This window comes from Biomphalaria glabrata, chromosome 11 (assembly GCF_947242115.1).
Source record: "Biomphalaria glabrata chromosome 11, xgBioGlab47.1, whole genome shotgun sequence".
In the NCBI taxonomy this organism is placed as follows: domain Eukaryota; kingdom Metazoa; phylum Mollusca; class Gastropoda; family Planorbidae; genus Biomphalaria; species Biomphalaria glabrata.
This window is the reverse complement of record NC_074721.1, coordinates 21,030,719-21,048,591: the sequence shown is the minus strand read 5'-3', so window position 1 is coordinate 21,048,591 and position 17,873 is coordinate 21,030,719. Positions and strand designations below refer to the sequence as shown.

The following is a 17,873-nucleotide window of genomic DNA, read 5'->3' as shown; positions in this document are numbered from 1 at the left end:
AACACATAGGCCTCTCAGCACCCCCCCCCCGGTGTTGTTAGGAAACACATAGGCCTCTCAGCACCCTCCCCCCGGTGTTGTTAGGAAACACATAGGCCTCTCAGCACCCCCCCCCCCCGGTGTTGTTAGGAAACACATAGGCCTCTCAGCGCACCCCCCCCCTTTTCATCCGGTGTTGTTGGGAAACACATAGGCCTCTCAGCACCCCCCCCCCGGTGTTGTTAGGAAACACATAGGCCTATCAGCACCCCCCCCCCTTTTCATCCGGTGTAGTTGGGAAACACATAGACCTCTCAGAACCCCCCCCCCTTTTCATCCGGTGTTGTTGGGAAACACATAGGCCTCTCAGCACCCCCCCCCCTTTTCATCCGGTGTTGTTGGGAAACACATAGACCTCTCAGCACCCCCCCCCCTTTTCATCCGGTGTTGTTGGGAAACACATAGGCCTCTCAGCACCCCCCCCCCTTTTCCTTAATTCTGTTCACTCTCTCCCCTGGTTGTTTGGATACTTTCTGTTAGGTAAGGAGATGAAGTGCGAGGGAGAACCACCAGACTGTGACTAGGATTATATTTATATATTTTTAAAAAAGCTTCTTATTTTTAATTAAAGTGCATACTATTCAATGTGTCTTATATATAGACCACTGCTGGGTCTCTCGTATCCACCTTTAATACAGCACTCTTCCTTAACCGCTCGTGACAATGTCATATTCATTTAGAGTCAAAGAATCATCCAGTGATACTTATTCCAAGGGACATTACTGTCAATCACAGTCTGGAACCAGGAAGAACTCGCATGCTCGATAGGGGGATGACCTGCCAGTCACCTTACCATGTTTCAATTCTGCTATTTGATTGGTGTGTTCCTCTTCATAATAAGAGCAACCGCTTCCTGGTTGATAAGGGACGTCTGGAGAAACATTAAGTCCAATATGAAGCACATAGCTGTTTGTGTCTACTTCTTGCGTAAACTAACTCTAAAGCTGTCGTTGTGATAAGGTGTTCATGTTAGTCAAGGTTTAAATCAATGTTTGATTTCTGACACAGTCGGCACAGCCCCCCCCCCCAACCCGAACACATTCGTAGCAATATTTTTTTAAAGATGACGTCACAATTCTACCATCACATTTATAAATTATTTTTTTACTTGGGAAAAACATAGTCTTACAATTTGCTTTGAGACAGTCACCTCGGTCATAATTAGAAACAAGAAAATTATTTCGAAAATATACCCAAGGACAATACAAAGCATATTCGGTGATATTGGATGGCTGCCTGGTCGTGCGGTTTGCGCGCTGGACTGTCGTTTGGATTTATCGATGGTCCCGTGTTCAAAGCCTTCCCGCTCCCATCCCCCGTCGTCCTGCGGGAGGTTTGGACTAGGAAGTAAACTATCTTCAACTCTGAAGGAACATCCGAAATATGTTAAACTTATTACAAACAAACAAACAAACATATTGCATCAATTATTTTGAATCAACTTGGTTCCATATGATATGCATACATTTGAACGCACGTAACGTGTGCAAACGTGGGTTTCAATAATAAATTTGTGCGATTGGAAATATTTTCATGAATTATTTTTATTAGTGCTACTTATATGCTTATAGCAAGCTCGCTGCGCAATGGTCCAATCACTTTGTTTTTTGTACATCAGTTAGTGGTGGGTGGGTGGAGGGGGTATATGAGAGAAGGTTTCTGTGCTGCTTTTTCAAAAACGTTTTTAATTTGCTTGAGTCTGAATTCCAATTTGGGGTTTCGAGCCCCCATGATGGAAGGCCGACCAGCCACCGAGCTACACAAGTATTCATTACAAAAAAAAAGTGTTGTTTTCTTGTCTAAAAAGTCTAAACAGTTAAACAGTTTTAGCGAACGATCTAACTCTATACACAAGGCTCATCTTTCTTTGCTTAGTACATTTCTAAATTTAAAAAAATAACATAATTAATTATAATTAACTAACTATTGTTTTTTTTAAATTTATTCATGTGTTGTCGACATGAATAATTGTGCAAAGTTTCAATTTGATCCTAGATTGAAAATTGGGAAAAGTAAATCAAAGAACAAAAAACAAAAGTATTTCTCTGCACAAAAATTACACACAAAAAAACAACAGTATTTCATTGCGAAAAAAACAAAACATAGTAAAATAAGATATTTCATAATAAAATACAGAAAAATAAAGTATTTGATAGCATAAATATGTAGAAAGTTCTTACCACAAAAATAAAATCATAACATAAGATTATAAACTGTATTCGCATCCACATTCAGACATAACATTGGATTATAAACTGTATTCGCATCCACATTCAGACATAACATTTGATTATAAACTGTATTCGCATCCACATTCAGACATAACATTTGATTATAAACTGTATTCGCATCCACATTCAGACATAACATTGGATTATAAACTGTATTCGCATCCACATTCAGACATAACATTGGATTATAAACTCTATTCGCCTCCACATTCAGACATAACATAGGACTATAAACTCTATCCACATTCAGACAAGGTGTATGTATAAGAAGACAAACGTTTTTGTGTGCACCAATAACATCGTATCATACCAGATGTGCAATACTTTATTCGTTCGTACATTAATGTACTATATTGACATGTTATGAACTGTAAACAGTTAAAATCCATTGCATTTTGGTTCAAATAAATTAAAATTAAAGTTACCTGAAATGTATATAATACAATAGGCATAGTATATGTAGGCATATATTTTTTTGTAAATTAAAGTTAGGTAAAGCGATAATATGACTTGAATTAATGGGAAACCCCCCGGAATAACGATAAGGCTGGAATAGATTTAACGGCAAGTACGCGACATACCTATAGGTGACTTTTGTATTGTCTCTATAAGGATATCACGTCTGCCTTCAGATCTTATCACGTGACTTGTTCTCGTGGGTTATCCTGGTGAATTAGTTCCGTCTTTGTTCTTAAGAACAGATCGTCTGACACGCTGATGCTTAGTCTCTCTTCGAGACGGTAGACTTGTTCACATTTTTATTTGCCTCTATGTTTAATTGCAAATCTTCCTAGCATAAATAAACATTACAAAAATAAATTTTGAGGTAGATATAATTTAAAGTTTGCCATTAGGGTTATTGTTGAAGATTGAAGGATTAGTATGTCCATTGACAGCCGTATCTTATTACTTTGAAGAACGACAAAGGAGCTAACATTAAGCTTAAATGGCACTACTTCGCGCCGAAGCCTTGTTAGCAGTCTAATGCATTACATTTATGTGAAATTATTAATTGATTGTAAACATGGATGATTTAAAAACTAGGTAAGTTTTTGTGTACAATCTGGCAGTTTTGAAATGTGCATCGTACGTATGTAGAGGCCAGTGTTCTTTAAAGGAAAATAGGGCCAGTTTTTATAGGAGGAAGTTTAGTCTGTGTTTATTGAAGAATTTAATAGATATCCACTGTTGTTGAAGTATCAAAACATATAACAAAGTTGTGTAAACTTGTTAACAAAAACTGTAAAAGTATTAGTTAAATTGAAATACATTCAATTGAATAGGTTGTAAGCCTACAGTTCGATTTCCATTTATAAAAATGTTAAATAAATTGGAAATTTAATTTTTTGATTGTTAAATGACATTGTGCAGATCACTTTAAGTTCAACGTGTAAATATTGAGAGATATGAAACTAAGATATGGAATTATTTGCACACATCAAAAAGTTAAACTTCTTCCACCTACGCTGTCTAAGGAGTATCCATAAGGTGCATTGGTCTGACCCCATACCAGACACAGAAATCTTAAGCTGTCCAACATGAACAGTATCAATGCGACAGTAAAAAAGTCCCAACTTCGATGGGCGGGACATGTAGTCCGCATGCCAGACAATCGCCTTCCCAAACGACTTCTGTACGGGGAGTTGTGTGCAGGAAAGCGCTCCCAGGGAGGTCAATACAAGCGGTATTAAAGCAAGAGTAGTGGCCAGGGCGAAAGAGCGCCGAACCAACAAAAAGTTGAGAGAAGAAGCAGGCCTATCTGCAACTGACCTAACCCACCCATGCCACGTATGCGGCCGGCTTTTTAAAGCGAGGTTTGGACTTCACATTCATCTTCGAGTTGATAGGAAATAGGAGGAGCTCTATATATTCTATCTTTTTTTCTTAGTGAGTTTGTATTTTCTAATGCATTTATTTTACAAAGGAAGCAATAGCGAGGCCCAGTCCATCCTTCTATCCAGGTGCGGACGGGTATCAAAATCGGCCCGGGCATTACCATACGATTCGGCCCACAACTTGATATGCATAAAACTGAACGCATGTAATGTATGCAAACGTGGGTTTCAATAATTTTTTATTGGTTGATTTTTTTTTCTTGATTCATGATTTGGTAGAAACTATGGATTTATGTGCAACATTTGCAACTTGCTCCGAGAATGTTGGAGAAATAAAGTGTACAAAACGTGTATCAGACGGACAGACAGAGTGACTGATATAAGCTTAGGAAATAGCGATCATCACTAAGAACATAGAGAAAATAAAGAATAACACAGCACTTATCTTTAATAAATCGTATACCATCAGATAAAATACAGGCGTTACCTCAAAAAAAATGATTACGTCCTACGCGTATCCCTATGTCAATCTAGTCATGCATGTTAATCAATGGCTTAAACTATGCCAAGTCATTGGTTTTCCTGGCTGACTCAGGCAACCCATTCATGGGCTAATAGCACTGCTAACGAAGGAGTATTAGTATAAATTTGTCCTAGCATATGGAACGAGGAATGTGCCTTTATCTTTGTGTCTTTCTTAAAATTTTATTAGGTTTTGTTTTTATAGTTGAAGATTATGGTTCAGTGTTATATGTATAATGTGTATTTTACTTTGAAGTCTTCTATCCTAAAGATCTATACATTTAATGATTTTTTTAAAGGTGTTACTCTAATCAAATATGAATATTCGTTTGTTGTCAATCTCACTGCTCTATTCTGTTCCAGTTTTTTTAAATGTTTTATTGAGATGAGTTTGTCCCAAACAGTGTTCTTTTTTTGTTTGTAGAAATTTCTTTTAATAAACCCTAAACCTTTGATTTTTTAGAATTTCCTCACTATGGGGATTCCATAAAGAAAAAGCTCACCCATTCACAATGTACCATGTTGGCCTTGGTTATTTAGTGATGCACAATGACGTCTACAGAAATACTTTATTACCTAAACGTAACAGCTGTCAAAGATAATACTGTCACATTCAAGTCACTATCGCCAAATTTCGCATATGTTTAAGAGGAAACTATTATCTAAGTAGTCAGCCAGACACAAATATTTGGACACATTTCTTTCTTAGCGTTCAAGATGTTATCTCTTTGGACACATACATGTGACTTGGTATGTTTGCTTTCACAAATATTCGTTCTATAATTGATTTACTGACACTTCTCCCGACATTCTCTTTGTTTGATATTCACATGGTCATAATGCTGAAGATTTCCCGATGTCCTAGTTAACACTGTGAAGTTATATTGAGACATTCACGTTAAGCTACCTGCTAGGGCAATATAACATTTGTTTTGTTTTGGTCAAGATTAATTTTTTTTTAACTTAAAAAATGTATTGAAAAGCTCATATATTTATTGCTGGATTTAGCTCATAGTTTGAAGTCCCCCGAATTAGAAAAACATCGGAGAGCTTCTAGCTCTGAATATAACTATTTTATATGAGAACTATTGTTACCATGTTTCAGAACCATACAGTAGGACCGGCTTGACATTAGAGTTACAGATTCTTAGTTTAGTCTTGTTAGAGATGTGAGGAGATTTCCCTGTTGGTTTTAGTTGTGTAAACGACTTAATGAGAGAAAATAAATATACCCAGATGAATCACAAGCGTTCCTTTCTTTTACTTGGGCCGGAAAAGAACCTACTCTGGCTAAGAGGGTCAGTTTGAAACTTGACCACTGTACGTGCATTAGTTGTCCGGGAAACAAAGTCTTTGGAGGACTGTATGACTTTTTTTTTTGCTTTTTTTTTTTGGGGGGGGGGGGGGGGGGCGGGGGGCAGGCGTGCTTGGGTGAGGATGAAAAAGTTTATTTTGAAAAAATATTTAAATTATAAAACTAAATATGTTAAGTTGTTACTACTAGACATTCCTGTTTGCTTTAAACATTTCGTTAAAAAGACTAGCAAGGAGTTTTGTAGTGACAGTCATCTACAGCGTCTTCTTACTATTTTTCAGATCGCTTCAAAGTTTACACTCTAGCGACAGTTCTGACAAAAGCAGCCTCAGAAGCGAAGATGAGAACACATACTGGGACATCGATGCATTAACAGACAAGTCTATCCTGACGGACTCTCTCCTCTCGATGAGTTCCGCCATGAGCAAGAACAATTTCGACTATGCCACTGCCAAGAAGAAGAACAAAAGTGGAGTCGACAACTTAGCTTTTCAAAACACAGAGGACATTCCCGAGAGTAAGCCCTTCATGGAGCACGACACCACGAGGTCAAGGCCGACCCCCACTAGACTGGAGTCTGTGGCTCCAGATTATGACTCCAACGAGGATGTGTTGTCTCCGTCGCCTGATTACGGAGATGCTGTTCGCCCCGCTGCCTCGTTTTCGTTCAATGTAGATTCTCCTCGGCTAAACAAAAAATTGCCTGGAAGTGCTCCTGCAGTAGCTAAGAAACCGGAAAGTATACCACTTGATTTGTTGAGCAAACCAAGGACGACAAGCGTTCATTTCAGAGCATCTCCAGTTTTTGAGGAACAAAGTGAAACTTACTCTAGTACTAGAGATCCTTTAAAACTAATGGATTTATCCAAACTTCCGGAGCTAAATTTGGATTCTATTACAGATTCTATAAAAAAGCGATACTTCAATGATAAAATATATGTAAGTATTTTTTAATTTAGTTAATTATTTGAGCTTGTTATATTTAATTGCACACTAATTTCTCCATACTAGCATACAGTGAACAGTTATGATAAAGATATTATTATCAAGCCATATATAATTTAAACTCTTTTTACTGATGTTGTGACATAATTAGACATTTACGTAATGAAACTGATATCACTAACACCCTTTTAGTGTTGAAGTAATTAAGAAAGGCCTAGCGACGATGATCAAATTTACATAGATTTGAACAAACTACCGTACACATGTCCCATAGTACACAGAATTAATGTTTATTTGCAGGCAAAGTTAATGCCTCTTAGAAGGCTGTTAGGGTTCCTAATAAAGGACATGTTTCATTCTTTTAATGTTCTGTTTTTTTCCGGTTTCCTTATTGTGCCGGCCTTTTGTTTTTATTTTGTAAAAATTCTGTAATTTATTTATGTAAAGGACACTTTCAAATAGACACGGTGTAAATAATCCCCAATCTTCTATCAACTCACTCGCTCTGTCTGTCTGGTTCAAAGTGTGTTGACGTTATTTCTCCCACATCCAGTCTCGTTCAAGTAGAAAACTCGCACAATTATTTCTTGTACCCGACAGAACAAGAATCAATTTTAAAAAAAAACGAATTAGTTAATTAACTATTGGTAATTTATTATTTTGTTTGGTGTCGAACAAGGAAAGGAAATTGTACTAGATAGGTGTGGTGGTACTGGTATAAGTTAAATTAGTCCCCTTTATACTTTGTGTAGAGAATTAGGTCGTCACTTTAAAGTTTGAAATTAACAATAGATAACTATGAAATCTTTTTTGTTTATAAAAATGTCGCTGGCAAAGTGTTTAATGTGTTGGCTTCAGGAGGCTTGAACCCTTGAGTTTGAATTCAAGTGGTACAACTTTTTTTTTATAAATGCATATAAAAAGCGATCACTGTAACACTGACACCGGTACTACCTTCTTTCTGCCCCTCCCCGTCCTCTTCCAGTGATAGGATCATAGCGCATTGAGAAAGCTAAAAGCAAGAAATTGCGTTAAACAAAAACAAATGGTAAAAAAAAAATTTTAACGTTCAGAGCTATTGAAAATTTAATTTTACTTTTTTTAAATATTCTATTTTTTGACGAAAAATGATTTCATTCTTTTATTAGAATAAACACATTGATGGTGTTGATGTAATTATTTCACATCAAGAACATTTCTTTTTACACACATGATGCCCTAATGATCACGAGATAGCATTCTTTTGAGTGAGTGGCTTAACAGAATGCGTCAACTCCAGTCAAGCTAGAACTGGGACAAGAAGATAGATCTAATTTCTCGTTCATAACCTCTAGCAATCTCATAGGCTTTATATCGAATGACACCTGCACATGGGGGAAGGGAGGAAGCTGCTTTTGGCAAAATAAGAACTGTTGTGCAGTGGCGTAAATATGGGAGGGGAGGGGGTCCAATTTCGAAAGTCTACCTTGGACCCCACTTGAGGGGGGGGCAAATGAATATCCTAAAAAATGTATTACGTTAAATATTATTTCACTGTCATGTAATCTTGCTATTCACGTGAAGTCAAAAATACCAGACAGCCTTGATCTAGATGATGTTATATTTGCCTTTGTTGCAAAAAAAAGCATGACGTGAGAGATTTGTCACTTGTCTCGCCAACAAAACAACCAAACAGTAATATTCATAAAAAAGATTATGTTTTAAAATTGTACTTCTATACTGTAAAACCTATTTGAATTTCGACTTGTACATTATCTCATATCATAATGTCGAATGTCAAAATGGAGAGCCCCTAAAAAGGTCAAGCCCCCGGGCATCCAAATCCCTAGCTACACCACTGTTGTTGTGCATTTCAAAGCAGACGTATTGAAGTAACACGAAGTCTCCAACAGGCGTACAGGCCTACTTCCTATCTGCTCGGCTTTGATAAAAATTGGTATCAAAGTGTTTTTGTATTTTGATGCATGGATCGTGACGTTTTGTTTTTATTATCAGCGTCATTGTATCATCATAAGTGCAATTACTTTGATTTTTAAAAGACTCTAAACCCTAAAAGTTAGGTCGACTATTTCAAAGCTTTTGACTAATTTGTTTTAGCGTGTTATCCATGAATTTTTCAATTCAAACAAAATGTAACATAAGTGTCGCATTTAGCTTTGAAAAAGCCCTAAGCTATTTGAGATATGGTGCCCTTTATCTAGTTTTTATATGTCAGTGCTAAACATTGCTCGGGGGCCCTTAGCTAATGCTTGTATAGGATTATGATTGTAAATTTAAAAAATACACTAAAGCAATACAATATAAATAATGTAAATAATGGATAATGTGGCGAGTTTTTTTTTTTCATTTTTGGTTCGTTAACTTTAGGGCAAGTTCATTTTATTTGGTCCCCCGCTCATATAAGAAATTGTGGTAGCAATAAGAACAAGCCAAGAATTTCTTAATTATTTAATTAAAAACAAAAGAAGTGAAAAGTGAACTGTGTATATTGTTAATGCTGTATTTTCATTACCGATTGCTTATGGGGGATAAGTGTTTCTTTTTCGCTTCTTGTTTTATTGCTTCTGGTTTGTTGATAGCTGGACTTGTTTGCGTAATAAGTACAGAATGGTCTCTCACCTGGTCGACTCTAGCTTTTAGAGGGATTAGGCTGGCTCTTAGCAGGTTACCGTCTCAATCGAAAGTTTGGAGGATATGCTCTAGGCAGTCGGCATTAGATACCGGGCAGCGGATAGCTGGGAATGGACAGCGGATACTCTGTAGTAGTGCTGAACACTAGGCAATAGTCTCTGGGCACTGGACGGTGGGCTCTAAGCATTTGCAGTGGGCACTGAAGAAATACCCTATCGCTGACATATGTCAGATCTTCCTCTGGTGGGTGCTCTGTTGCGACCCCACACATAACGATGAGATGTCTGGCATTGTCTTATGGTCACTATGCGGGATATAAGTCATCCAAATCGGTCAGTCGACTTTGGCTCAAGTTCTAGTCATGCTGAAGATGTAGCAGATCCAGTAGTGGTAGAAGCTATATTTCTAGAGAAGGTAACCTTGTGCTACCTATCACATTCAGGCTGAAAAAGAAACACTTTGAACCTTCTTCATGACAATAGGTTGAAGCTCATATGTCATGCAATAAATCAGAGTGTTTCTGTTTGGCGTAGAGCTCATTCCATTCAAATAATAATTTGAATCAGATATAGCCTATATGAAAAGGATAAATAATAAAGTTAGGTAATACCTGGTTAGGCTGATTGCAAGAGCATCCAAGTAAAGCACAGGTTTAAACTTTGGAATTAAATATTTCGTAAACTATAATATAAAGGAAATAAATAGTTGACATAGGTTATCTAAGTAAAGCACAGGTTTAAACTTAGGACTATAACTTAGTAATGGAATACAACATAATAGAAAAGAGATGAAAATGTCTCTAGTGGGGAAACTAAACTAGAACATTGACAAACAGAGGTAAGGGAAAGGAAGGGTGGGGTAAAAAGTTATTGTTAATCAAACTTCTTGTAAGCCAAACATCAATTCTAGATAAAAATTTGATTTTGATAACCGAAAAAGCCTTGAACTGGTGCAGTGAATAGGACGCAGTCTCTAAAATAAATAGGATAAACAGTGGAATAAATACATGTTTGATATTGAATGCAGCTTTGCACAAGCTTTCCTGTACAGAGGTAATAGTGTATGGTTGGGATATTAATTACAAAACAGATCTATGTTTTTCTTAATCAAAGCAAGGGCACTATAAGTTGTTACTACAGCCATTTTGTTCCATGCCAACCCACGACTTTCAAAACAATTCTCCATAGCTTTGAATACATACAAGTATGGTGTTGCGTCTTTGAATGAATGTTTCGAAATGTTACCAAGTAAAATAATCTTCGTTTTCTTTCAACTATTTAGAATGACATGTATAGTCAATGTTTCTTTAGCCTCTTGATCATAATAATCAGATGTTTCAATAATATATATGACCCAGAGATCTCAGAGGGTTAGGGTAAACAATGTTATATCAAATGAACGCATAGTTAACACAGGGGCGCCCCAAGGGGCTGTGACATCGCCATTGTGGTTCATTTTGTACACCAATGATTTTCAATCCGATAGTCCTTTTTGCTCCTTCACAAAATTCGTTGATGATGCGGCTCTTCTTGCCCTTCTCTCATAGAGCTCAGACGTAAATGAGTATTTCAAAGAAATAGAACACATTGAAAAATACTGTAAAGATAATTTTTTATTATTAATGTAAAAAAAAAACAAAGAAATGATAAAAGATTTTCGTAGGGAAAAGAAGGAAAATGATATTGTTTCTGTAGCTGGAGAGACTATTAAAATTGTGCAAACCTTTAAATACCTTGGTACTATCCTAAACTAAATTTTACGGCAAATACTGATTATATCAGCAAAAAAGGGCAGCAAAGATTACGATTACTAAGAAAACTGTCATCGTTTAATGTTAGCAAAAAGGCCTTGGCTATGTTTTATCACGCTCACATCTGCAATATTTTAAGTTTCAATATCAATGCCTGGTATGGCAATCTGAGCATTAAAAATAAAAATAAACTTAATAAAATCCTAAATGCTGCTGGTAGAGTCATTGGCAAAAAACAAACCCCATTTGGGCAGTTGTTTGAGACTAACATCTATAAAAAAGCTAACAAGATCCTCGAAATAAAGAATCACCCTTTGTGTCAGGATTTTGTGATTTTGTCATCACAAAAGAGATACAAGACACCGATAGCAAAGACAAACAGACACAAACACTCTTTTGTTCCCCTGGCAATCAAATCATTAAATAAAAACAATCTGGTATAAACTTTGTCACATGTAAATTATGAGTGAGTCTGGTGTGAATGTACACTTTGGTTTCTTATAGTTATAATGTTTTTTTATTTGGTGTAATGCACAAATTGTAAGACAAATTTCCGTACGGACAATAAAGATTATTATTATTATTATTATTATTATTATATATATATATATATATATATATATATATATATATATATATATATATATCATGGGCGTAGCCAGGAGGGTTGGGGTTCAACCCCTCCCAATGAAATCCCCCCTGCGGGGGGGGGGGGCGGAATTTAGTGACAGATTTTTTCCTTTAGTTTTGTTTATTTTATGTGAGATTTTAATACTAAACCCTTACTTGAGTTTAAAACCCCCTACCGGGAGGGGGGTGCAGTTAAATCCTCCTCTTCTATAAAAAAAATAATAATGCAAAAGACAATCTCCATATTCCAAGAGCATAGCTAAGGAAGATTTTGATTTTAAAACCCCCTCCGAAATTAACGATAAAATCCCCTTTTCAATATAAGACTATCCATTCATCAGTCACCAGATTCTATGAGCGTAGCCAAGAGGGGTTTTGTGTTTAAAACCCCCTCCAGCGGGGTTTGCAGCTAAAAAATACCTTTTCAAAATAAAAAAAAACAAATGACACACACAAAATTCTATGAGCGTAGCCAAAGGGGTTTTGAGTTTAACTCCTACCCCCTTCAGCTGGGTTTCAAGCTAAAAAATACCTCTTCAATATAAAAAAATATTAAAAAGTACGCACTCAAAAAATGGTCGTAGCCCAAGGGTTTTTGAGTTTAAACCCCCCTTCAGCGGGGTTTGAAGAAAAAAAATACCTCTTCAATATAAAAGATAGCAAATTACTCAAAATTCTATGAGCGTAACCCAAGGGGTTTTGTGTTTAAACCCCCCTTCATCGGGGTTTGAAGAAAAAAATACCTCTTCAATATATAAAAAAAACATTACACTTCAAAATGCTATGAGCGTAGCCAAATGGGGCTTTGAGTATACCCACTTTCAGCGGCGATTAATTAGATTTTTTAGTTTAAAACCCCCAACAAATGATTTTGACGATAAAACTTCCCTTTTCGATATAAAATCTAAAGCAAACTACAGACACCTAATTCCAATAGCGTATTCAAGAGAGGTTACACATTTCTACCAGTGGCGGGGCTCCATTAATAAAGTGCAGTGAATAGTCATCTGCCGAAATTGAAAAAGACTGAATGTGAATCAACAAAGATGGCTAAGACGGATTTTAGGAGTCAGGAATAGAGATCGGGTCTCAATCAAGGAAATCCTATGCCGAACCACTTAGTAAGATTGTGACAGAGCGTCGCATGAGGTTTGTGGGACAAGTTCTCCGACAAAATGAATTACGCATAATAAGAGTTTCGGTGGCATGGAGGCCATTACAAGGAAAGCGCAAACAGGAACATCCAAGTACAACTTGGCGCACACTTTCATGGATGTCCTCAGAGCAGCTGGGAAGAAGCTTCAGACATTGCCAGTGACAGATTTTGTGGAAGCAGCTTGCGCCCGATGCGCCGAACACCGTGGGAGGATCTAAGTAATTAAGAAAGCAGATTAGGTTTTTGAAATAAAACTTTTTAATAGTAAGATAATGCACTGTAGAGACCTCAGAATATGCATTTTGTTGGCTTTCAATACCGGAAATAATGTTTGGCGGAGGGGCTTGCCACTAGCTGGCAATGCCAAGGAGTCTACAATAATACATCTAACTCCAGGCAGAATCTATTCTAGGATACAATAAACGTTCTCCGAAAGAATGAAGGGTCAGAATGTAATAAAGATTAATTATTACACACACACACACACGTATATATATATATATGGCGGAGGGGGGAATTCCGAAAAATAAAATCCTGGCTACGACCATGATATATATATACATACTGTGGGCATACCTAATATTTGTAGGTGTCCGCGGGCCACGAGTAGTAGCCACCCCTAAAAATAATGAAACAATCATCGCAGGCGTAAACATAGCCGTATGAAGATAAATAAAACGTGACAGACTTATTTTAATGAATGCGCAAAATAACACAAATATAAGCTATGTATATTAGCAAGCGCAACCTACCACTGTTGACCAAAAGTTAAAGGCGGTTACTTAAAGGAGACGCTATGACTTAGTTTTGCATGTTAAATAAAGAAATACTTCTAACGTATAATTAATAAATTGTTACATAACTGTAAAATAAGTGTCGATTCTAGATTAGAATCTCGTTGTTTATTACAATATATCTATAGTTCAATTTTGCAACAAAGCGGTCTTAAGAAAATTACAATGTTGTTGTTTTTTCTGGATTTCAAACGTGAAAACTTTTCAATAACAGTTAAAGTATCTTAAATATTTCTAAACATTAATGTATTTTAAAAATCATTTTCACATGACTTCACATCTACGCAGATAGTAAGAAATAGCTGAAGGCTTTGTTCAATGACTCAGAGACATTCTTTAAGGTCTTAGTGATGTTTGAATTTGGACCTTTCAATTTTTAGTTTCTTCAAGAAATATTTAGCTGCCTTTAGATGTCTTCTCAATCATGGTATATCTTTTTAAATGTCGTCTTTTGGGACGTCATCTAATACGCTAATGGTTTTTGAAACTTAAATCAACAATACTTCGTCAGTTGTTGAAATAAAGAATTTTTGGTTTAGCTGCTACAACTATGATTGCTTCAACAAACATTCTTATTAGAAAAAGACATTAACCAACCAGTCGATGACCTCTGGAATTTCATTAAAAACCATCTTAAAAGCATTATAGAAAATCATATACCAATAAACTACAAAGGAAACAAAATAAATAAATGCTGGTTTAATAATAGACTAAAGAAGCTTTGTAAACAGAAGGAAAACCTATATAGAAAATTTAAAGAAACTAAGGCAGAAAGAGTTTACAAAAAGTATATAAAAATTAAACACCTAACCCAAAAAGTAAGCAGACAGCTTCAGAGTGAATACATAAACAATGTAATATCTAAAGATAACAACAAAAACCTATGGTCATACATTAAGTCTAAGAAAATGGAAACAACAGGCATAGCGCCATTAAAAGATGAACATAACATAATACATAATGATAATGAAACTAAAGCAAACATCCTAAACAAATACTTTGCATCAGCATTCTCAGCCCCAGGAGACAAGGACATATTACTTAATTTGAACCAAGTAGACAACATAGAAGATATAGTAGTACAAGAAACTGGAATCCAAAAGCTATTAGCCAAAACCAAACCAAATAAAGCGTCTGGACCTGATGGTATTCCAGCTAGATTACTCAAAGAACTAAGCAATGAGCTAGCCCCAGTGTTCAAAATACTCTTTCAGGCATCGCTTAACCAGAGCAGAGTCAGAGAAAACAACGGGATAAATATATCATACAGATTTGATGGTGGCCTATTCAACCCGAGGCGGCTTAAAGCAAAATCAAAAACAAATGCAGCAGTAATCAGAGACTTGCTATTTGCTGATGACTGTGCCCTAAATGCCTGCTCTGAAAACGATCTGCAGAGCATCGTCAGTGACTTCTCAAGAGCATGCTCAGACTTTGGCCTTACCATCAATACGAACAAGACTGAAGTCTTATATCTACCTGCTCCCGGGAAAGCCTACTCGGATCCAAGCATTACTATAAATGGACAGGATATAAACGCAGTGGACTAATTCACATATCTTGGCAGCACACTCTCCAGAAATGGAAAAATCGATAGTGAAATCGACCTGCGTATCGCCAAGGCCAGTGCATCCTATGGCAGACTGTCTACAAATGTCTGGAACAGACGTGGTATCACCACAAACACCAAGCTATGGATCTACAGAGCCGTCATCCTCCCTACATTGCTCTATGCCTCAGAAACATGGACAGTGTACAGTAAACATGCAAAGAGACTAAACCGCTTCCACATGACATGTCTGAGAAAAATACTAAATGTCAAATGGCAAGACAAAATACCAGATACAGAAGTCCTTCGAAGAGCGTGTCTGCAAAGCATCCACACAATCATGATGCAGTCCCAGCTGCGATGGGCAGGTCACGTCTACAGAATGGAAGACCACCGCATCCCAAAACGACTCTTGTATGGCCAACTAAGCAAAGGAAAGCGCTCGCAAGGTGGGCAAAGAAAGCGCTTCAGGGACACCCTCAAAGCTTCTCTGAAGGCGTTCAGCATAGACCCTGGCACCTGGGAGACAGAGGCACACGACAGAGCATCATGGCGTCACGCTGTGAAAACTGGCGCACAGGTTGCTGAGGAAAAACGAACAACGCAGGCAGAAGAAAAACGCCAGAAAAGAAAAGCAAGACAAACGACACTAGCTCCAGCTGGAATAACCTGCCCAGTGTGCAGCCGAACATTCCGGTCTCACATAGGTCTCACCAGCCACATGAGGAGGCATAAAACCCCAGTGCAAAGCCCTCAGCCCCCTGGATGACAAAGTGGTCATCATCGAACCACGATGGACGAACTATATAACCAGGGCAGAGTACCAAAGGACTGGAAAGAAGCTAATGTCACCCCCCCTATTTAAAAAAGGAGAAAAATCTGACCCATGAAACTACAGACCAGTATCACTTACCAGCATCACATGTAAAATCCTAGAACACATAATATGTAGCAACATCATAAACCACTTAGACAAACATAATGCCCTATCCCCATACCAACATGGCTTTAGGAAATATAGATCATGTGAAACACAACTAATAGGACTAATTGATGATTTTTCAAAAGGTTTAGATAATAGTAAACAAATAGATGCTATCTTACTAGATTTTTCCAAGGCTTTTGACAAAGTTCACCACCATAGTTTGCTTAAAAAATTAAAATATTTCGGCATTAATGGTCCAATACATCAGTGGATTAAAGATTTTCTGATAGGGAGAGAACAAACTGTAATAATAAATGGCTCTAAATCAACACCGATAACAATAAACTCAGGTGTACCTCAAGGAACAGTCTTTGGTCCACTACTATTTTTAATTTACATAAATGATTTACCAAATTGCATTACTTCAGGAACAAAAGTCAGATTATTTGCAGACGATTGCATAATATATAGAACAATAAAAACATCACAAGACAAAGATATTTTACAAAGAGAATTAGATGAATTACAGAAATGGGAATCAAATTCGAGCATGTCTTTCCACCGAGAAAAATTTAAGTTGTTAAGACTAACAAAAAAACTAAAACAAATTAATTCCACTTATCTTATTCATGGCAAACCAGTAACACAGACTAAAAACGCAACATACCTAGGTGTTATAATAAATGAAAAACTGTCATGGAATCCACATATTGATGAAACTATAAGAAACAAGGTTACAAAGACAGTTTGTGTGGAAACACAAACTTAAAATCGGCCCCCGAAGTGGTCCACCCAGGCAGGCTTCAATATTTTCAGAAAGAACATCCAAATGAAATTATATCAAAGACAAATGAGAGATAAGAATGGAGAAAGAAGGTTGACAGATCTTGTGTATTGCCCCAATGGTGCTGCAGATCAAAGGATAGGTGCACGTGAATGCAAAGTTAGATGTGAACCTGGCCTAATTAGTTCCCCCTTCAGACCTTGTGGTCTATAGGGCAGATGATTTTACGTAAGGTTCATCTGTTTTTGTGGCCTACGGTTAATGAGGATGTCATGTAGCCAGCACAACGACCAAACGTCTTTACTTTTCCCAAACTAATGTCAGGTACCCTACCCATTAGAGCTAGGTAGACTCAGAGGCGCCCAAGGATTCCGAAGTTGAAAATCCCAGTCTTCACCAGGATTCGAACCCGGGACCCTCGGTTCAGAAGCTAAGCGCTTTACCGAGCCTCACCTGGTCTTTACTTTATGTAATTGTTTTGAAAATGTTATATCTTGAATTCGAATTTTTAAAAGCAACACATAAATAAAAGATGCTCAACAAAATGGTATTTATAAGATTACTATTCGTTTTAAATTAGGTTTAACTTAAAATGCATACTAATTAGCTTTTTCTCTTTAAAAAACTGCTTGCATAACTGATTTTAAAAATTAGATTTTTCGCTTTCAGGAAAAAAAAAAGTAGCCGTTGCATCAGAACTTTGAATGGTCTAAAATATTGTGATGTCGGATTTTCAATATCTTTTCTAGTTTACGAGATCTAAACGG

General features: G+C 36.9%; 1 protein-coding gene across 9 annotated transcripts in view; it reads left to right on the top strand.

Annotated features, from left to right (window-relative positions):
- Positions 1–17,873, top strand: part of LOC106074351 (uncharacterized) — a 118,810-nt gene that overhangs the window by 42,914 nt on the left and 58,023 nt on the right. For 8 of the 9 annotated variants that reach the window (XM_056004660.1, XM_056004662.1, XM_056004666.1 and 5 more), the window contains one exon: positions 6,224–6,881. In XM_056004660.1, the coding sequence (XP_055860635.1) occupies positions 6,224–6,881 (658 nt within the window). Of the gene's footprint in view, positions 1–3,111; positions 3,315–6,223; positions 6,882–17,873 lie in introns of those variants that run through there. The other variant, XM_056004664.1, reaches the window with a different exon arrangement.